This window comes from Onychomys torridus, chromosome 16, assembly GCF_903995425.1.
Source record: "Onychomys torridus chromosome 16, mOncTor1.1, whole genome shotgun sequence".
NCBI lineage: Eukaryota > Metazoa > Chordata > Mammalia > Rodentia > Cricetidae > Onychomys > Onychomys torridus.
In genome coordinates, this window is record NC_050458.1 from 21,529,384 (window position 1) to 21,552,247 (window position 22,864).

A 22,864-nucleotide genomic window follows, 5' to 3' on the forward strand; every position below is an offset into this window, starting at 1 on the left:
AGGGATATCGTTGCCTAATCCCCTGCTGTAGAAAGAACATTTTGGTTTTCAAGGAATTGGTCCATGTTATAAATGTTGGAGAATTGTGTAAAGTTCTTCACACTCTACTGTTATCTACACTCTTTTGATATCAGTAGAGTCTATAGTAATGGCTTCAAATTTCTCTCTGATATTGGTGAGTGACATGTACAAAATTCTCTTACCTTCAGCCATTTTTCTTTCCTACAGCTGTGTGTCATAAACTGTGTTATTCCCTATTTCTCTTTATATGGTAGCATCATACTAGAAATTTTATAACTTCTGCTTCAATCATCAAACAGAGTACGCTGGGACAATGTCTCCAATAGCTCAGGGTACTTTTTTGTACTTGCTGTGTATCTGAGGATGACCTTGAACTTCTGACCCTTTTGCTTGCACTTTGCAGTACTGGGATTACAGGTGTGTGCCAGTATGCCAGTTTGTGGGGTTCTGGAGATTAGTTAGACCCAGGACTTCATGCATGATAGACAAGTACTCTGTCAACTGGGCTGTATCCCCAGCTCATCTCCCTCCCTCCTTCCTGTCCTTCCTCTCTCCCTTCTTTTTTTTTATTGTTTAAAACAATGTGAAATAGTTTTCCCATTGCTGTTGTTATTAAAGTTCTTTTGAGTTCCCCAGAAGTTTGAGAACTCCTAACAATCAATTTCTTTATTCTCATTTACACATTGTGTTCCTTCCCTACTGAGATTTTACAGGTCCCAAAGCTTTATAAAACCATTTTCTTTATTTAACATGTACAAGTCCCACACACATAGAATGACATAGAATGGGTGTTCAGTATGTGTCAGTTTTTTTCTATTTTTATGTTTAGATATCGACCACTTGTTGACTGGACATCTTCAGTGTACATGTTATGTCCTTGTATCTGTGAGAAGCCAGATATAGTCTCAACTCTGAGAGCAACTTCTTGTTAATGTTGGTCTGTTCATTTCCTGTATTGTGCCTTGATTTTTTCATCTACAAAACATGGGCAGTAATAGTAACAGTTGAGAATTAAACAACAGCTCTAAAAAACTCAGAAGGGTGTCTTTGGATATGTGCACATTCACTTAAATGCTTGTTTTCATCGTTTATTAACAGTTCTTGTCAAAGTCTCTGAGAATTAAAAAACGGTTTTATTTCAGTTTGTATCCTAAGAATATGCCTTAGGACACTTTCTAGTGGACACTAAAATGTTTGAATGAATGAATACAAGGCTTAATAATGAAGCCAACTTGTCCACAGAGGCTCTGAGGGGCACCATAGCATTGGCAGCCACTCCTAACTATGGCATTTCTTAGGCTCATAGGAATGACTTGGGAAATCAGATTTATCTGGTGTATTTCTTTTATTTAGCCTCAGCCCTTGCCACTATTGGCCCACCTACTGAGCTGATTACTTCCGAAGTCACTGCCAGGAGCTTTATGGTTAACTGGACACACACCCCAGGAAAAGTGCAAAAATACCGGGTTGTGTATTACCCTACCCGAGGTGGAAAGCCAGAGGAGGTACTGTGACAGTCTTTCTAAACTTCTTGATCCCTGACGTCTCTAAAGTGGACATGAAATACAAATGTATGCGTAGGACATTATCTGCTTAAATACTGTGAGTGATTTGAAATGGATCTCTACATGTCCGCAATATTTCTCCATCTCTCCAAGTTGTGGTACCCACACCTTCTCTCATCCCATCAAACAGTCATCCTCAGAATGGATCAAGTATGCCCTTATAACCTAGTTTACGCTTCTTCTCCAAATTAGAAAGTTCTAAATTGACTAAGCTTTAAATCCATCTTTTTCTATCTGGGAGTGGTCAGGTGTTTCTGCAATAGTGAAGACTGTATGTTTCAAATTATGTGGTAATATGACGAACTAGTCTTCTGGGATTTGGAATTTCCTGAGCGTTTGTAGATATTAGGACAATGAGAAGCCATCATGAAGCAGCTGTGGCCAGTGTTTTCCATCATGGCTAGTTGTGGTTTGAAGAGAAAACCTATTGCTAATGGCTGGGCTCTTTCCCTTCCCTGCCTGGATGCAGTGATTCCCTTCCCTCCCTGGATGCAGTGATTCCCTTCCCTCCCTGGATGCAGTGATTCCCTTCCCTCCCTGGATGCAGTGATTCCCTTCCCTGCCTGGATGCAGTGATCCCCTTCCCTGCCTGGATGCAGTGATTCCCTTCCCTCCCTGGATGCAGTGATTCCCTTCCCTCCCTGGATGCAGTGATTCCCTTCCCTCCCTGGATGCAGTGATTCCCTTCTCTGCCTGGATGCAGTGATTCCCTTCCCTGCCTGGATGCAGTGATTCCCTTCCCTGCCTGGATGCAGTGATTCCCTTCCCTGCCTGGATGCAGTGATTCCCTTCCCTGCCTGGATGCAGTGATTCCCTTCCCTGCCTGGATGCTGTGATTCCCTTCCCTGCCTGGATGCAGTGATTCCCTTCCCTGCCTGGATGCAGTGATTCCCTTCCCTGCCTGGATGCAGTGATTCCCTTCCCTCCCTGGATGCAGTGATTCCCTTCCCTGCCTGGATGCAGTGATTCCCTTCCCTGCCTGGATGCAGTGATTCCCTTCCCTGCCTGGATGCAGTGATTCCCTTCCCTCCCTGGATGCAGTGATTCCCTTCCCTGCCTGGATGAAGTGATTTCCTTCCCTGCCTAGATGCAGTGATTCCCTTCCCGAGTTAAGACTTGATGAAATCTCTGCTTCCTTTTGTTGTTCTAACCTCTGATTGACCTCAGAATGTTTCACAATATTCTTCTGTACCAAGGCAGGATCTGTGGGTTCCTTTTTAACTTTCAAGAATTACAGAAATTGATCCTGGAGTTTCAAGTCCTCTGGTCCAAAGAGAAAAATAAACCCAAATCCTTCCAGTGGCTCCACTTTTCTCATGACTAACAAACCTTTGAAATGCTTCCCAAAGTTCTGAGGGGGTGGGAAATTATATCTACTGTTATCGTGTAGATATGACTAGGACAATAATTAGCCCAAAATGATACAATTAGCATTACATATGAATTAAAAAATGAGTTTGGATGCATTCCTTAAGAGTGCATCCATTTATGTACAAAGACAAGGAGGATTGATCTCTATAGTAAAAATGAAGACACAGCAGAAATAGTAAAATATTTAATGAGATGTTCTTGCTGGAAATATTCTTTGCTTTTTGGTCTCAATTCTGCATATAAAGTAGTTCATCTTTTTCTCACACTGTTCTTTCAACAGGTGGTGGTGGATGGAAGTGTATCTTCGATAGTGTTGAAAAACTTGATGTCTTCAACTGAATACCAGATAGCAGTGTTTGCAGTATCTGCGCACACAGCTAGTGAAGGCCTGCGGGGAACAGAAACCACATGTGTGTATTTAATTCCCCTCTACTTTTAACATGTGCAGCCATGCTTAGGTGGCTTGTTTCTAAGTCGGGCTGTTCAGGGTGGCTAGACACCCTGATTGAAAGCCACAGGAAGGGGCTGTCGTGATGAGTGTGGGAGATGACGGTGCTGAGGCTTCAGCTTTACAGCTGTGTGTATGGAATGGACTTGACCAATCTCTAGCATGTTTTAGAGAGGACAGCGGGTGGTGAAGGAGGCAGACTCTTTATTCATTCATTCACCAAACATATTTTTAGTAAATGTCTATTGTGAGCCAAGAACGGTGCCAAAATTTGTTCATTAGAATCAAGAAGAAGTTCAGGATTTCTTTTCCCCAGGGGAGTATTGAGGGAATGACATCACATTTCCCCCACTATTCATCTCATCATAATTAAAAGGAACAGCTGATCATGATAGTCCCTTCATTGGCCATGGTCACAACTACACATATGCATACTACATGCACACACACATACATACATGCAAACATTACAGGTACACACTCAGAGGATCATAAAAAGGTAATCTTAAAATAATCATTTTTTTAGTCATTGTAGAGATTGTGTTCTTAATACATGCTGGGCACTGTGCCGAACTGGCCTAAGTAATTTGCATCTTATAGAACAATAGCTATGAAAACAACATTAAAAAGAATGCTTCCGGACCATGGTGCTTTTCCCCTGTTCAGTGATGGGCTTTTGAAGGACAGTAACCCGTAAGGCCGGTGTGGATGCTTTTGCTATGTGGAAACACGTTTTCTCTTCTCTAAATTAAGTTAGCATACGTAGCTGTGGTTTCCATTGTGGTATTTCAGACATATGCATCACATTTTGTCCTAAATCATCCCCTTCCTCCGATGGCTTCCTCCATCCTGCCAGCCCCAGCTGCTTTCCTCCCAATCCTGCAAGTAGTCTCCCTTTGCAGAAATAGTCTGAGGGCCACTTTTCCTCTCATCGATGTTTCCAGTCTAGTGCAAGCTGAGTCTGCAAACCAGGGGCATTTGAATACATTAGTGCCGTGAAGTGTTGCAGGCACTCCAAAAGAAACCTGTGCAGATAGTCTCAAGTGTAAGTGACTTGATAATGTGGTTAGAGAAGCAAGTGTGGTCATATATGAGGGATCTCCAGTTACGCTCGGAAAGAACCAAGTCATGCTTTCCCTAGTGTTGTTCAAGCCTTGAACTAGAGGTCTATCCCAATTTCTTTCTCCCAACTCTTGAAATGTGCTTAGCATTGTTGTTTTTATTACTTTCTTTTTCTTTTTGAGAAAGGTGTCACTCAGTAGCCCAGGCTGGTCTTGAACTTGAAACAATCTTCCTGCCTTCTTCTCAGTGCCGGATTATAAGTGTGGCCCAGCAGGCCTGGCCTCTTATTTCTTTATCGCTCCATTTTTTCTTGAGGGTAGTTGTAAATGAACCTTACACAGAGCCTCTTCTTGCAGTGGCCCTACCCATGGCTTCCGACCTGGAGCTGTATGACGTGACTGAGAACAGCATGCGTGTCAGGTGGGATGCAGTGCCTGGTGCCACGGGATATCTGATCCTCTACGCCCCCCTCACAGAAGGTCTGGCAGGAGATGAGAAAGAGGTAACTCCCTGCTCTCAATTGCAGCCCCAGGACCTTTGACGTCGAGATAAAATTTTTATTGTAAAAATGGATTGTGTAAAACTCAGAAGATTCAAACTCTCAACATAAAGACATAGGTGTAATCTGACTACTGACACATAGCCATAGTTTTTAAAACAGCCATTCATTATTTTGCAATGCTGAGGACTAAACTCAGGACCTCACCCATGCTGGCCAAGTTGGACTGCTGAGACATATGCGCATCCCTTTTGATGAGGTTTTATTGACAGTCGTTTTAATGCGTTCTGTTTTCTTTGATTTCCCTTCCATTCTCTTTGCCTCCTTCCTCTCCCTTTCCTTCCTTCTTTTATGGTTCTGGGAATCAAATCCAGAACATTACACACAGTAGGCAAGCGTCCCACCACATAGCTACGTCTTCTCATCCCTTTAAATTACATATATGTACGTGTATATGTGTGTACGTACATGTGTGTCGATGCCTGAAGAGATCAGAAGAGGGCGTCAGATCCCCTGGAGCTGGAGTTAGAGGTGGTTATAAACCCCCCACCCCGTGTGGGTGCTGGGACCCAACTAGGTCCTCTGTAAGAACAGGATGTACTCTAACCACTGAGCCACCTCTCCAGGCTCCCTTAAGTGCATTTTAATCTACCAAGTGAAGAAAAGTTTTTTTATCCCATCATTTTAATTTAATTTTTTTGTGAATATCTTTCCATATTATTAAGGACTATTTCTCACAGTAATTTTATGCATAGCATTTTATTATTGGTTTGCACAAGTTGTTTTTAATTAATTTTATGTTATAGGACATAGAGATAACTTATCTGGTATGCAATGTTTGAGATTAACATTCCTACCTTGTGTTTCTGCATGATTGCCCCACAGTTTCCTTAGATCCTTAGAGTTTATTCTGAGAAGTGATTTTTTTTTTTTTAAATACTAGATGATTACCAGATGGCTCTAGAGGAAGTTTATATATTTTACTACACATAGTTCATAAGTGACTATATGCTATCTACTAAATTAAATTTTTGTCTTTATGGTTTCAGAGGTAGAGAAACATATCTCCTTGATAAGAATGTGTGTGTGCATGTGTGTGTGTGTGCATGTGTGTTGGTGGTGTGTGTGTGTGTGTGTGTGTGTGTGTGTGTGTGTGTGTGTGTGCAGGCCAGCGGTTGACTTTGCATGGCTTCTTCATTCACCTCCCACCTTGCTTTTTTGAGACAGTGTTTCTCATTGAACCTGGAGCAAAACTCACAAACTAGGCTAGACTGGCTAGCTAGTGCACGCCAGGGATCCTCTTGTGTGACCTCTCCAGAGCTGGGGTTACATGTGTGTGCCATTCCATTCAGTTCTCACATGGGTGCTGGGGACCCGAAATAGGTGTCTTGTTTACGCAGCAGGTGGCACTTTACTTTCTGGGGCACCTCTCCACCGCAATAGGGCTTTTGTTCGCTTCCATTCCACTTTATGAATATTTGATTTCACTGGTTTATTATAAGCCTTTTAATTTACAGGGAGCAGCTGCTGTAGTGCAGCCATTGAAGGGAAAAGAGAATAATCTCCCGATGCCACTCAGAGGTGCCTTGCTTTATGTTTGGATAAGAGAGGCAATTTGGAACTTGGTTCTCTGACACCCTCAGAGATTGCCTCAGATAACTGAGTTCCCTAAAAGCCAAAGTGGGGCAACTCTGAGTATCAAGCACTGATGACATGTGTTATCTTGTTTTTATGGTTTAGGCTGTTTCTATCCACTTGCATTTAAAGTTGCTCTGAGTTTTATTTTGGCAGAAGAATGATTTAAATTTTGTGCTGGAAAGATGCTAACTCAAGAGAAAATAAAAATGAAAGGAAATTTACTCAGAACCAACAGATCAGAAAAACAAATGAAAGTATGATAACACTAAGCATAGTGAACATGTAAGAACATGACCAGTACTCAACTGTTCAGGCATGCCATTTTCCTGATGATAAACTGCTTTGGGTAATATTTTGGGATGCTGAATATATGTAGTATTTTAAAGATGTGTGATGAGAGGATAATGTCTTGCAAGAGAGTTCTCTCTCTCTCTCTCTCTCTCTCTCTCTCTCTCTCTCTCTCACACACACACACACACACACACACACACACACACACACACACACACTCACATACTCACATGGTCTTCTTTATTGAGGCAGAAAGTTAGGTAGTCCAGGCTGGCCTCCAGTGAGCTGTATAGCCAGAAATGACCTTGAACTCCAGATCTTCCTGCCTCTACCCCTCAAATGTATGTTACCAAACTCAGCTTGCAAGAATATTCAATGAAATTTTGCTTGTTGTAATAGAATACTGCCAACAACAATCATGGTCATCTATAGAGGTGGTATATTTATATTAAAGAATACCATAAAGGAATTGATGTCCCCATGTATCATCATGATAAATCTTGAAACATATTGACAGAGGAAAAAAATATATTATTATGGATTTGTTTATGTCTATTGCTAGATGGTATAAAACTAAACATTTATAAGAGATGGTGTCTTAGTTATGTCTCTATTGCTGTGATAAACACCATGACCAGAAGCAACTTGTAGAGAAAAGGGTTTATGTGGCTCATGTTTCCACATTATAGCACATCATAAAAACAAGTTAGGACAGTATCTTAAGGCAGGTCTCTTGAGGCAGGACCCGAAGTAGAAGCCATGAAAGAGTGCTGCTTAATAGCTTACTCCCCATGACTCATCTACTCTGCTTTCTTTTACAATCTGGGCCACCTGCCCAAGAGTAGCACAGCCCATGGTGGGATGGACCCTCCCATATCAATCATTAATTAGGATTTGTCCACAGGCCAGTCTGGTGAGGGACATTTTCTCAAATGAGATTCCCTCTTCCCAGATATGGATAGGTTTGTGTCAAGTTGACAAAACCCAGCACAGATGGATAAATATGACCACCGAAGCTAATTAAGAGCAGTTAGTTACACATTAGTATTTGGACAGAGGTGGCAGGCAGCAGTGAGATTGCAGAGAAACTGCTCTCTTCTTGGTATATATTAGACATTTCAAAAAATAGAATCTGAACTCCATAGGACAACTTTTTAATAGTCATTGAAGTTGAGTAAGACCTCCATCAGATTTATTGATGTTTATGTACATTGGTTGCGTGTGTTCAGATGGCTCAGCATTTAGAAGCTTAACTTGGTTTGTGTGACTGGAGGTTACAGAGATTCTTTTTCCTTCTGAAATGTATAACTGCCTTGACACATATTCGATGTCCAGTTGTCATAGAAGTTGTTTGACAAACTCTGAAGGTCAAAAACATTACCCCCACATCGAGAGACAAATTGACAAGTTGGGTGTCAGGCCTCGTCTCTCTCTTCTGAATACCTGAAGGGACGTGCGGTTCTTCCAGATGGCCTTCTTGCTAAATGGGGTGACAAAACTGGCCTAGTGCAATCAAGCTCAAAGCAGAATCTGGGCATCTGGCCAGAGGCCTGGTTAGAATTAGCAAGCAGCGACAAATGCCCACTTGGCCTTGCCTCCAGCTTGCTGCTCTGAGGCGCACATCTAGAGAATCTGTCCAATTCACTCCCACCCCCATCTTCCTGGGGACCAGACAGCAGTGTTGTTCTGGCTGTGGTTGCTGTTTGTCCAGCTGTAAAGCATTATCCCAATACAGCCTGTGCTGCGGGAAGCAGGGGTGGAGTGGGGGGCACTCAGTTTTATGTGGATCTATATTATCAGCTTCTAATGTAAAACAACTTGAGACGCACACAGATTTCCAACTGAGGCTTGCTCGATGTAGGTGCTGTGGGAAGTCACACAATCTCATTCTAGGAAGCATCGTCTGTATTCAGGCTCACTCTGATGAGCAGGGATACCACACATTGGAACATGATCTAATGACATGTGTTCTTTTCAGATGAAAATCGGAGAGACCCACACAGACATTGAACTGAGTGGGCTGTTTCCCAATACAGAATACACAGTGACTGTGTATGCCATGTTTGGAGAAGAGGCCAGTGATCCTGCTACAGGACAAGAGACAACCTGTGAGTGGGGCAGTGGATTCACATGAAATACTATCCCCAAAGCCCAGATACATGTTTGAGATCCTTAATCCAAACTACCAATTTTGATTAAAACCTCTCAAGAGGCCATTGGGACTTAGGAAAATGTGTATTTTAGTTAGGAAGAGAAACGTATTTCTTTTTATCTTGAGCCAACAAGAGAAGCATGGGTGTTAGCACTGAACTTTAGCATCCTTCCGTAAAGTCCACCCATCTCTGTCTCTAAATCTAAGTGTGCTAGGTACGAGAATAGAAAGGGAGAGCTTTGGAAAGTTCTGGAATTATAGCAGCTGAGACAGAGAGCTCACCTCAAGTCTGGCTGGGTGACAATGACAATCTTGTCAGTTCTTCTGTCTTTAAAGGAAGGAACAATTTCTTATCTATCATGTGGTTGATATAAGATAAATCAATGTGAAAATATGCCATTACTCAGTATGTGTTTTATGCTCATTGAAATTAATATTTTTTTTCTAAAAATGTTGCTGTCCGTCTTACATGAGCCCCTTATTATTGGGCTTGATTTTTAGTTAAAATTTTATTAAGAAGGCTAATTTTGACTTTTTTGGTGTAATGCCTCGTGTATGCTGGACAAGTGGTCTACTATTGAGATATGCCCCTATCTATGAGGCTAATTTTGACTAAGTTACTCTTAATGTTTTAAGAAAATGTATGTATTTAAGTGTCCTGAACATATGATAATAGATTAAATATGATGGTGTGTTAATAAGGTTTGCCACAGGCCATTATAAACATGGCTCTGTCCGTGATCTTTTAAATCTCATGAAAGTTCAGGAGGCACCACTCTGCTCCTTGGAAAGAGATGAGTAGCACAATATCATTAGTTCTTTGTCTTTACAATTCAACTTGAGGCAACAACATAATAGAAGTTTAACGATAAAGACGTTTTGCACGTCCATTCTTTGTTAGTTCAAGGCATAGTGTTCTTGCTCCTCAGAGTAGTAATTAAAACATCAAATCTGAACAAGAAGAAAAAAAATCTGATTGGAAAGTATCTCTATATAACTTGAGGGGTTTGGGGAAGCTATGTGTTTAAAAAAAAAAAAAACAAAACAAAACCCAACTATCAGTCAGGAAGAATGCTTATTTATCTGTGTGCTTAAACTATTTACAGCTCTTTCCTGTGATTAGTAGCTGGAGGAGGAAGGGAAGGAGGCAAGATCAATTCAAAATGTTCCCAAGTGACATTTCTATGTCCTAAGGAAAACAGACTTTTCCTGCCATGTCACCAAAATATAATTGGATTCTGGATGTAAACCTAAGCATGCATCATGCCTGATTTTATCACTTCATTTTACTTCTCACACTTCGTTTATAGCCCCTTAAGTATTAAAATGATCACTAACTCCTGAGAGCTCTGTAATGTCAAAATCAGTATGCATTAAGACAATGAAGTAGACCATTGGAGTAGAAAGTGTTAGTTATCCCTCGTGCTGAGAAAAGTGGCAGAATTTGTCCCCAAGGCTTTTATTCTGTTGGTTCCAGCAGAGCAACAGCTGAGTTCTTGTTGTGTGTGTGCATGTACACATGTGCCTCTGTGTGGATGTGTATAAGTTGCATACAGGTTAGTACTGCTCTTTCTGCAATCAGTTAATTGAGCTACACTCCCAGTGCCTTGTAACAGTGTAACAGTAACTTTGGCTAAGTTAATTCCATCTTGTCACCAGTACAGTAGGGTTAACTGCCATTCTTGTAACATTGTGGTTTAATGAGATAGTATGGCTCTTGCTCAGCTCGTAGGGGCCACCTAATCGATGACAGTCATTGCTGCTGTGGATAGGTGGGAGCTTGAGAAAGTCTCAAAAGCTACAATCACATGTAGATAGAAGACAGCATCTTCCTCCTTTTACACATGGTGACTTGTGGCTTTTCTAGAGTCAAGTGACAGCTTAGTGAACTGGCTCAGACTTGGTTTTAGGTGTCTTGTTTTTGAGTCACTGGTTTCTTATTAATATCATTTTCTAGTGTACTAAAAGGCACAGGGAGTTACCCAAACCCTGCTTCTTTCTAAGCATGTGTAACTTTCTGCTGCTATTCATTTTCTACAAGAAAAAATTCCCCTTTAATTAGGCAACTTTATTGATCTTTATGAGACAATTCACTGAATATTTAGAGATTATATTATCTAAATGACTTTTCCCCCCATAACAAGTCTTTGAAGATCAAGGGTGTGGTTTCTTATGTTTTCATGTATTTTAAATGATTTTAGTCATTTCAAATTTTTAATTATGCTCTACTCCCTTAGTACCCTTAACCCCACCAAGAAATTTGAGAATCTCCAATGTTGGCTCCAATAGTGCTCGGTTAACTTGGGATCCCACATCAGGAAAGATCAACGGTTACAGAATTGTGTATACCAGTGCAGATGGGACAGAAATCAATGAGGTAAGTTGTGGGATGTGCTATTTTGGGGGTTGTTGTGGAGTTGTTGATTATGACCTCAGAGTCAAAGCCTCGTGGATTGAGACCATGTTAATGTTCCTTCTCCTGGTGCAATTCATACAAGCTTAGCCATCTGGAGGGTCTGCTGGCTCTGCCCCTTTTCTGACTCTGAAAGGCACAGCTTTTCCTTTTCCTTCTTCCTGTCTCTTCCTTTTGGGTGCTGACCAGGACATAAGTATGCTTTTGTCTGCTACTTTGGGTTCCCTTACTCTTTGTCTAACCCCACTCCCTGCCGTGTGGGTGCCTGCTGTCATATTGCTGACCTCCATGTGGGTAGCCCAAACGCTTTTTCTTTTTTTAATCCCCACCCCCCACTTCCTCCAAGTACCTGCTGAGATGTACACCTTGTCTGCCTTGGAGGTTTTTTCTTTTAAACTAATAAAATTGTCCTTGAGCTTAGCAAAACAAACAGGCAAACAAACAACACTAATGACATAATATAATTATTACACATAATTCTTATTTCCTTTCATAGCTTGTGGGGCTCAGGTGGTGGGAATTGTATATACTTCTGCCCAGACATGTAAATGGCCTGAGCTAGCATGATCTCAGTGACTTTTCACATGTCCAGTGCATGGTCTAGGGAGGTTGGTGCAGTTGACAGCTAACACTGAGGTCTACATCTCTGAGTTCACTCTTCACGTGAGGTTTCCAGCACACAGCTGCGGGAGGGTTGGTTCAAGAGTCTGATGACACATGTCCAAAGGAGAGAGAAAGTACTAAATGGAATGATATCACTTTAGTAATCTAGACTCAGAAGTCATTTAAAGTCAGGCGTGCTCATACACACTTGTTCACAGCACTCAAGAAACTGAGGCAGGAGATACAGTATGGACTCCATAAGAAGCCCACATCTTAGTTTTTTGGAAGAGACATTTGATTGCTGTCATTGCTGCCACATTCCATTGATAGAAACTGTCAGAAGTTTCTGCCTAAATTCAATTTATTGTGGGGAGAAACGTTGATTTCAGCTGCTCTGGGCCGCTTGGCAGTCATGTAAGGGGAGCCTGTGGATGGGTAATGTTCCACAATGTAGTTATCTCTGAAGAACACAATATGTCCAGGTGAATGGGAGTGAGGACGTGTGAGTCTTCATGTCTTAACAAACTGACCCAAAATTTGGTTTATTTCTTTGTTCTTGAGTAAATGGGCACTTCAAAGACTCTAGGTAGATGAATTTAAAACTAACTTCTGAGCCGGGCGTTGGTAGCACAAGTCTTTAATCCCAGCACTCGGGAGGCAGAGCCAGGCAGATCTCTGTGAGTTCCTGGCCAGCCTGGGCTACCAAGTGAGTTCCAGGGAAGGCGCAAAGCCAGGCAGATCTCTGTGAGTTCCTGGCCAGCCTGGTCTACAGAGTGAGTTCCAGGAAAGGCGCAAAGCTACACAGAGAAACCCTGTCTCAAAAAACCAAAAACCAAAAATCAAAAACCCAAACAACAACAACAACAACAACAACAACAACAACAACAAAAAAAAACCCACCTAAATTCTGATTTAGAAAAGAATTCAGCTTTTGTAGACAGATACTCAGATAATGGAACTTGCTAACACTCAATAAAATATAGTGTCTTGCATGGGTTGACTAATACTTTTAGGAATTCCTTCCTCAGCAATATGTTTTAGCAAGATAGCAAGGTTATTTTTGTTTTATTTTTCCTTATCTTGGTCCAGGAAGCTAAGAAAAAGAGGGAAATATGTTGAATTACATCATTTCTATTTTCTGACCAAATAAAATAAGTATTTTCATATGTTGGGACAAACTTTTTTTCCTATAATTAAACTCAAGCAATATTTTGCAGCATGCACTCTCATCAGAATCATTATGAAATGGAATGTCATCAAGAACAGATTTTCTAACCTGGACAAATAATGTTCAACCCCTCTCTTCAACATTCATAAATCTGAAGAGTGAATAATTCAGATGAGTCTGGGGTCATTGGTTGAAAGTTGCTTTGTTTTTGAAGGTAATAGCCCAGAGCAGTTAAACAATTAAAATAAAAATCCCTGAGCTATAGGTGTTTTGTTATTGCTAGTAATAAATAAGTTATTCTCCCAAGAGTTGCACTCTTAGCTGTATAAGAAGATCAGGCAGATACTATACACAAGAGGAGTATGACAATTAAAGTGTAGGGTTGTGTGACCACCTAAGGTACCTTCCATGATTGGGATGTGTGGCCACCTGAGATACCTCCCATGATGGGAGTATGTGGCCACCTAAGACACCTTCCATGATGAGGGTATGTGGGCACCTAAGACACCTCCCATGAGGGGATGTGTGGTCACCTAAGACACCTTCTGTCCCAGCAGAAGAGACAGAGGAAGGAGGGTTTTTTTGTCAAATTGTGGGACTTCTGAGCAGATACTCATAATACCTATTTTTACATGTAATTCATCAAGTTAAAAATTGAAGTATATTGCTTAGAGGCCTTTGTAGTCAGTTGGACTGTAGAGATCTAGAAAATTGTTCCTGTTCTCCAGAAAGCCCACAGCCCCTGAGCCAACTGGATACATTTGGGATGGAATGATAGAATCTTCAGTAATACAGAATTATATGCAACTTAGGATATGTGGAGGAAATGAGCCTACTGAGTTCTTGAGAATGAAAAGCTTTGAGCTCTTGACCAGTGTCTGCATGAAACTTCAAAGACTTTGAAATAACATCACCTTGCAGCTAATGGTCAATAGAGGGCTTCCTTGGGTGTCGATAATGGAGTTAATGCAGAATAACCTCCTACCTTGTGAAAATCACCAGTTCATAATGATCAAGGCATGTCTGCACTGGAAGAAAGGAACTTTAAAATACATCCCCCACCCACCCAGGGAAATGGTCACACGTAATCAGATTCCTTCTGAACCTAAGGCCTCACATGTGCTCCACCACTGAGATCATACATGTTCCATAACTGAGAGCATGTGTGTTCCACCAATGAGATCATATGTATTTCACCACTCAGATTTCTTTTTCTTTGCTTTTCCTTTTTTCTTTTCTTTTCCTTCTTTTCTTCCTCCCTCCCTTTCCATCCTCCTTCTTCCTCCTCCTTCTTCTCCTTTTCCTTTTTAGCTTCACTGAAGTGCATTGTTATTATTATTATTATTATTATTATTATTATTATTATTATTATTATTATCAATGTTTGATGGTTATTAGCAAGATGGAGACATGTATTTCTTTGTCTGGAATGGAGTGCACCTGCAGCTTGATGCAGGTGTGGAGGTCCTAGGTAGTGTTAGAAGAGGGTTGTGTGGACAGCTCAAGCCAAGCTTGAGTTCCAGGTTGCTATCTCCTAGGATTGCCTGCCTCAGAGTACACATCAGTGCTTCAATTGAGCTATCAGGTCACCCAGATATTCAGGATAAAGGGAAAACATGGCTACTCTTTTCCTTTATTTAGAGGATCATTCCAGGAATTGTGTGTGGATGTAAAACTCACATTGGAAGAAAGACATGTGGCACTGATATACATGTGGCTTCATGGAAAAGGAGATAATGTGTCTCCTCTCTGGTCCTGAGACTTGAGTTCTCAACTATACCATGACAGCTTTGCTGTAATGCTGAGGAAGATTATGGAGTTTATGTTCTGACTGCTTTATTTCCAGAACGGAGCCGCCTTCCTAATCCTCTGTGGGGCTTAATGACTATGGAAGATGGTAATGGTGATGATGCTAAGGATCTAACACATCTTGAGTCCCTACTGCAAGTCAGATGCTGTTTTGAGTTTTCTACAGAGAAAATTTCATACAATCTTCACACAGCCAAATGCTAGCAAAGTACTGGTTGTCCATCAAAGGACAGGCACCATATCACCACCTACCATGAAAGTATTTAAGGAGGGGAAGGGAATTAAATTGTGCCATTGAGTTTTATAAAAGTAAACTCACCATTTTTAGATAGTGGGATGTCAGTTTCCAGCAGCCATGATCCAGTGGCATAGCCCACATCTTTCATTCCTCAGTAGTGCTCTTTCTTCATACCCCCAAAATTATACCGAAGGGAAGTATTTAACTAGACTGTTAATAAAGTTCTTCTCAAATTAGTTGCAAAACAATGAGATCATGGTCATTATTGTCTTTTCTTAAGTCTTATGTCCTATGGTGCTACTGGTAAAACCAGTTTCAAAGCTAATAGTTAAAAATGTATGGCTCTACAGGCTGGTGTGGGAGGTAGACCAGTTGTCAAATGCTTGGCTGGCATGTAGGCAACCTTTCATTCAAGTTCCATAACAGCATAAGCCAGGCCTGATGGCACATAATCCAAGAGGCAACAAGATCTGAGGGTGATCCTCATCTATATAATCTTCCCTCAACAAAAGCAACACAAGAAAAGTAACTAACTAACTAAAAAAATGACACCTAAAGCTTTTTGGTTAATGAAATAAGTTAATAATTCATCAGTTGTATAAAATGTCTGTAAAGTTGTGAATAAAATACTTTGGCAAATGAGCAGAATCCTTTTTTAATAGCTACATATACTACTTATACAATAGATGGTTTTATGCTTATATTCTGCTTTCCATTTAGACTCTCAGTGAACCTAACAAATTGGATTTTGTTTCTGTGTAGGTTTGATATCCGTACAAGATTCCCATTTGTCACAGATCTGAGACTTAAAAAGAAAGTTAAGGTGATGCCAACCTACCATTTAGAAGTTTTATGGCTCAAAACAAATTAGATAGACTCCTTAGCCTGAGGTTCTTGTTTGGAAAACCATTTTTATAAGTACCTATAGTGTGGCCAGCGAAGTCAGGGGCAGGAGCTCTGAATAAATAATATGTGTTGACTCCCGGATTTACCTACAACAGTTCACAACACCAGGAAACAATTCATAGACACCATTTTGGGAGATTTATATTGAATTAATATTTTAAATATGAATTTGTGGGTTTTGTGCACTCAAATAATGAAACATATGGTAAAATGCATTTAAGACAATAGGGTTCAGAATCTGAATATCTGGGTTGAAGTCATAGGTCCTAGCTTGTATTCTCTTGGGCAAGATCCTTAACTAATTTTTCCATCTTCAAGTTGAGCAGAGAAATTCACATCCCTAGAGATTTGGGGAGGATCAAATGATTACTTAATACAGTGGATGTAGACAATGGCCAGACAACACTGAATACTAAGCTCTAAGAACCATCTAGAATATTGCTGATCCTTCAGGAGGGTTTAATCCTTATTTTCGGTGACTCTTGCCATGCAACACAGCAGCCTGTAGTTACGCAGTAGGGCTGGCCCTGCTTCTCTCCCATGTGGTATCAGTGTACAGTGCATCCCTCCAGGAGCTTGGCTGGGGTGGAGCTGCCAAAATGACCTCACTGCTGCTGGGTATCTCAGTCCACTTAATAAAAGCGAAAAGGGAACCAAGTCATAGGCCGTCCCACAGTCAGAGTGGTGAGGGGGCGAAGGGGAGGGCCCTTCCCCCAGGGGCTCACAGTGAATGCAGAAGAGAGATGGAGTGCACAGAGTTGAAGGCCAGTTGACAGCTAATGGACAGTTAAGCGGGGAAGGGACATTTCCTATTTTTGTATTTTTGTAAAGGTCACATTGGCTATTATGGGCAAACATGGCGTTACTTATCTTTACTTAACATTAGGCATCAAGACAATACTTAAAATCAGCAACTGTGTTGTATTGCTTTAAAACGCCTCTTGACATTATTCTAAGTACCCTCTAATTTGAGAAAGCCTGATTTCAGGTAAATATGGTTATTTCTTCAGTTTTCTAGAGTACCACCAGGATTAAGGCATTTTACTTTAAGACACTATATATATTGTCAAGAGGATTAGTTAAGACGTATGTTAAGCTCACAGCTGTGGGTACCATAACCATGATCTATAATTTGATCTCCAAACTGTACAGCTTGGCAGCCCAGCACCAAATCTCAATGATAAAGCCATGTCCATTCTTTGTCTTACCTTCAGGGTGATCTGCATGAGGATTTGTGGTCTAGATCCTGCCTTTATCTCCTCTTTGTACTTTCTTTCTTCAAAGTGCCTTTTTATATAATATGCACCTAGTCTCTTTCTTCAGGACTTAATTGTACACACACACACACACACACACTCCCATAATTACATCTTTCTGTGAAATATAAAGGAACATTTGAATGTTTACTCTTTCCTTTTGTGATAATATTTCTCTGCATGGTGGTTACTGTGCAATTATGATAGAGCTTATCATGTATGACACAGCTGTGGGGTTAGCTGGAAGAACCCAGGTCATGAAGCCCAAACTGTCTGCTCTTAGTGGACTTAGCTAGAATCTCTGTATAGCGTAACATCAACCTCCTAAGTTGCACACACTTTACATACTGCCCATGAAACAACTGATAAGAGGGGCGTGCACTTTGGCTCCTCTCTGGCTCTGTGGTTCAGTGCTGTGCTTTACAGTAGCGATAGCCCTTCTGGCAGCCAAACTGTAGATAATAGTAAGATTATTTGTGTAGGTTGAAAGCATTGGGTATAGACTGTGGCTACTCTGTTTTGCAGGTTGAAGTTGATCCCATCACTACATTCCCTCTGAAAGGCTTGACCCCCCTCACAGACTACTCTATTGCTATTTTCTCCATCTATGAGGAGGGGCAGTCCCTGCCTCTGGTTGGAGAGTTTACTACAGGTAAGCCTTATTCTGGATTGAGAGGGTTTCAGACGCAACTGGTTAGCGAACCTGCGGCAACCTCCTCAAATGTGACTTTGAGTCCATATTAATTTTTAAGATATAAAATGAAAATGAACCCAAATCTCCTTATGGGGACTCTGCCTGGATTTCTCATGGTGCCCTAACAGAGTTTTAAAATCAATGATTTCAAATAAACATCAATGACTGAGTAGTTATTTTGGCTACATTGGATGTTATGCTTTTCTTAGGTAAATCCTCAAAGTGTGTATGGTGTGAGGAGGTGGGATGAACAATCAGTGAATATTTTGTCTCTGGTGCTGCCAACACCTCCATGTCAAAAAGGTGGAGGTTCTTCTCTAGGACTCCACTCATGACTGCAGAACGATTTGATACAAAATATAGAGATCATTTCTCTAAGCTTTAAGGTGCCCTTTCCTCAAAATACTTGGAATATGTCTCTCCAAAATAATGAATATGACATTTTTACTTTAAAATGTTTGTGTATGTCCACGTGTGTTCACATGCATGTGTGCGTGCATGCATGCGTGAGTGTGTGTGTGTGTGTGTGTGTGTGTGTGTGTGTGTGTGTGTAAAACAGAGGGCAATCTTGTGTGTCAGCCTCAAGAGTATCATCTTTGAGACAGTGGCTCTCATTGGCCTGGAGCTCACTTATTAGACTAGACCAGCTGACTGGCAAACTTCAGGATCTTCAGTTTCTGTCTCTTCAGAGCTGCTGTTTACAATCACCAGTCACTGAATGCAGCACTTTTACAAGGGTTCTGGGTTGGGGTGGGGTGTGAACTCAGGTCCTTGTGGTTTTGAAAAAAGCGCTTCATGAACTATCTTCTCAGCACCATTTTTATTTATTTTTAATACTTTATGAAAATGGCCCAGTATAAACAATGTAAGAGTTTTGGAGTTACTGGAAACGTTTTAGAGAACCTTATTTCTGTGGTTTCCTGAATTTATGCTGTTGGAAGGTGCTGGAAATAGATGTTCAAGCCACATGATGGTCCCCACTGGAACTGAGGCTGGTCCCCACTCTTCCATGGTTTTCCAAAGCCAAAAGCTCTCTCAGTCTTCCCATCCTATGCCTCCCCCCCACCCCGAGAACCCCTTGAATTTTGGTTTCTTGCCTTCTCATTTCTCAAACTCAATCTCCTCCATGGCTCACAGAGGAAGTTCCCGCCCAGCAATACTTGGAAATTGATGAGGTGAAGACAGACAGTTTTCGGGTGACCTGGCACCCACTCTCGGCTGAGGAAGGGCAGCACAAGCTGATGTGGATTCCAGTCTATGGCGGGAAGACCCAGGAGGTGAGTTGACTGGACCACAGCAAAAATTGATCCCGAACATGTTCCCTGGGAGTGAATGCCTACGGCTCTATCCAGGTTGGTCTTCATCTTGCAGGGCATGGCATTAGGCATTTCATAAGCCTCAAATAATACTATAGTTCAAAGATTAAAAATGTATTGTTACCAGGGCTTTAATTGTATATCTCAGATCCCTTGACCCTTACAAATAACATCTAATAAAACTTTGCAATGCTAATTTTTACAATATTAATAAAATATTTGTTGAGGGAAGTGAAGGCAATAGTATCCATAGTTTGCTTTTGAAAATGATTTCGGTATTTCACTATTTTATTCAGTTAGTTCTTGCTTACATACAGATTTTCCTATGTATTTTTCTCTTAACTTTCATTTTCCCCTTTTAAAAAATATTTCTTTTATTTTTGAGTTTATAATATAATTACATAATTTCCCTTCTCCCCCACCTTTCCAAACCCTCCCATACACCCTTTCTTGCTCTCTTGCAAATTCCTGGCCTCTTTTTCTATTAATTGTTGTTACATACGTATATGTACTTGCTTGTATGTTGTACCTAAGGCTCAGAGACATTGCAGGAGATGGGATGGAAAGGTTTTGAGAAGCAGATCAGGGAGTTTACTGTAAGACTGTCTCTCTTAGTAATGTTAGAAGCTACACCCAGAAAGTCTCACCAACATGGCTACCTAAACATGTGCAGAATAAGGAAGACAATGATAGACATGCCAGAGTAGACGGGGAAGGACAGTGAGTTGTTAGCCCTACACAAAGAACCACAGGCAACTAAGAATTACTGAGCTCAGGAGAAATAGTCTTCCTCAGGGAAGAACATACTCGTTTGTTTTCCAGTATCAAGTGGCCAATCTCCCCTTTTCTTAAGTAAGCCTACTTACTAAGCATCAAGTGCTTTTCAGGTCGCCCTAAAGGAAGAGCAGGACTCCTACGTGATTGAAGGCCTGGATCCTGGAACTGAGTATGAAGTCTCACTGTTAGCTGTTCTCGATGATGGAAGTGAGAGTGAGGTAGTGACTGCTGTTGGGACCACACGTAAGTCCTGGTTTGCCCATGTTGAGCTCCCGTGTCCATCATCCACACAGCCAGTGTGGATGTCTTCCCCTATTAGGCTTCAACTTTTCTTTGAGCCTCCCGAATTTGTTTTATGTCTTATAGTTAGTGACATTCATGTGTGAAGCATCATAAGTTCTCAGACTATCATGGCAGTGAAGGCATTGAACATTTCTGTCCTGTCCATTATTTTATTCTCCAGCACTGAACACTGTATTTGACATACCTTAATTGTACTATAAGCCCTGACTGAATGGAAAGATAGATGAATAGATGTATATAATTATAAATGATCAAATTGGGGGAAAAAGCCAGATATTATTATAGCTAAGAGTTTCTGGAATTTTCCAAGTTGGTCTTTGTTATAAGAATTTTTTGCAAAATTTACTCACTGATTAATATTCACCTCTTCCTTTTCCTTTTTGGAAGCATATACTAACTACATCCTTCTTTTTTAAAAGTGAAGTATAACTATACATTACATTTTCTTAAATGGCATTCAGAAGATTAATTGGCGAGTGCAGTTGGGAGACTCTTATAAACTGAAGAAAGCATGGTCCCACACAGGGGAATCTGAAAGATCCCTGTTAGTCCTGTCAGTATCCCTGGAGCTAGAATCAGTCTTCTGAATTGTATTGAGGTCAGACGAAGAGGCTGGGCCCAGTACCCCTCTATCTTCAGTTGGTGTGGAAAGACTCTTCATTAAAGAGTGTCTTCAGAGAAAGCAATTCCCAAAGCTAGTATTTGATGAGCTGCTAGATGCATGTGTTGATCGGCAAGTGAACGCAGCACACCACATAGCCACTCCATTCCAGCATCCACCCATGGTAGATTCAGGACACAGATGATATACCACTGCCTGCTTGAGCATGTTACCCTCTTGGGTGGTCTTTTTTGGGTAACCCTTTTTACAACTTGGTCTGCAGTTTAATTGCCTTTAATTATCATGGTTATGCCCCTATTTTAAAAGTAATTGTGAGGTTTCATAATTTTGTAGATGTAATTCAAGCACTTATCTGAGGTCTCTAAATGAGACAATAATGTCTTTTCAGTTCATCATCAACAGATATGATTGGCTTACAGCTCACCCTTTCTTCCTTGAAAGAAGTCAAGTTTGTTGTGGGAAGAAAGTAGGGTAACATCGGTGCAATTCCCTTCAGAAGTTATTCAATAGTTTATATGAATGTGGAGAATATTGTCTTTACATAATTTGTAAGTAATGAATTTTCTTTCAGTTGACGATTTTTGGACAGAAACACCCGCAACTGTAGAACCTACCAGCCCTGTGACTTCAGGTGAGGACACACAGGGGCCAGTTTATCCTCAATAAGCTTGATTTAGACAGAAGTTATGTTTCCTAGTTTTATTTAGGTTTTGTTATTAATTAGAAAAGAGATGTTCTTTCCATGTTTTCTTGCAGACAGTTCACGTGTCACCAACCTTTGAACTTTACATCTTCTCTTCCACAGAGCACCTAGTTTGCCATCATTAAAACACCCTATCTTTTCTTCTTCCATCTTCTCGTTCACCTTCCTGAGGCAGTTAACCTTGCAACACCCACAGGGGTAGTCATCTCCTTAGCTTCTGTTGCTCTCTGTGGAGAATTAACTATTCACACCACTTTCGCTCATTTCTGTTGGGACCTGAGACTTGACTTCCATGTTATTTCCTCACCGGTAGGTTCTCCTCTCCTCTAAGCTTTTCTGTCTACTGCAGTACACCCCCCAGCTATCTATCTGAGTTAAATAAGTGAAACACACCTTTATCTCCACATCTAAAACACTTCAGTGGCTCTTCATTACCCTTCACCCACTCATTCATTTATTTACTCTTCAGCTATCTTTATTTGGGCTCCCTTTATTGGAACACACAAGTTCTCCTTTGGTAGTTCCTGTTTTTGTTCTTGGCACCCGAGTTCTGGAACTCTGCCTTGAAATGAGAATTTTCCATAATTCCCCTATCAGGCAGTATACCATAGTTATACCACTTAAAACTCCTTGCTACTCTGTGTCGTTTTTGCGTTATTTTCTCGACTTAATCATGCATCTTTCAAAGATCTACATAATATGGCATTAAAGACACGTCCCATGACTGTTTTTAAGAGTAAATGAATGAGAAGAAAGGAAACATGAAGTGGAGATGGGCAGGAAGGGAGAAAGTCAGTGTTGAAGGGAGACTTAAAAAAATGGAACATATGGGGGAAGAGACACCTTGGCAGATGAAGATGAATGTTCCAGTGAACACAGGTGAAGAAGATATTTGGGCAAATATCCCAGAAAAAATAATGTGTGTGGGAAAGATAACTTGTGTGGACCAAAAAGATAAAGGCAGCCTATGTCGGAGAGCTGCTCTTGAGTGAGTAGGGTTAAAACAGGC

At 40.9% G+C, this 22,864-nt stretch overlaps 1 protein-coding gene across 2 annotated transcripts in view; it reads left to right on the top strand.

The window, feature by feature from the left end:
* Window positions 1-22,864, top strand: part of Col14a1 (collagen type XIV alpha 1 chain) — a 203,460-nt gene that overhangs the window by 73,659 nt on the left and 106,937 nt on the right. For both annotated transcript variants that reach the window (XM_036208869.1, XM_036208870.1), the window contains exons 10-18: window positions 1,375-1,526; window positions 3,238-3,367; window positions 4,824-4,969; window positions 8,874-9,003; window positions 11,285-11,424; window positions 17,966-18,092; window positions 19,272-19,411; window positions 20,338-20,470; window positions 21,724-21,783. In XM_036208869.1, the coding sequence (XP_036064762.1) occupies window positions 1,375-1,526; window positions 3,238-3,367; window positions 4,824-4,969; window positions 8,874-9,003; window positions 11,285-11,424; window positions 17,966-18,092; window positions 19,272-19,411; window positions 20,338-20,470; window positions 21,724-21,783 (1,158 nt within the window). The remainder of the gene's footprint in view (window positions 1-1,374; window positions 1,527-3,237; window positions 3,368-4,823; window positions 4,970-8,873; window positions 9,004-11,284; window positions 11,425-17,965; window positions 18,093-19,271; window positions 19,412-20,337; window positions 20,471-21,723; window positions 21,784-22,864) is intronic.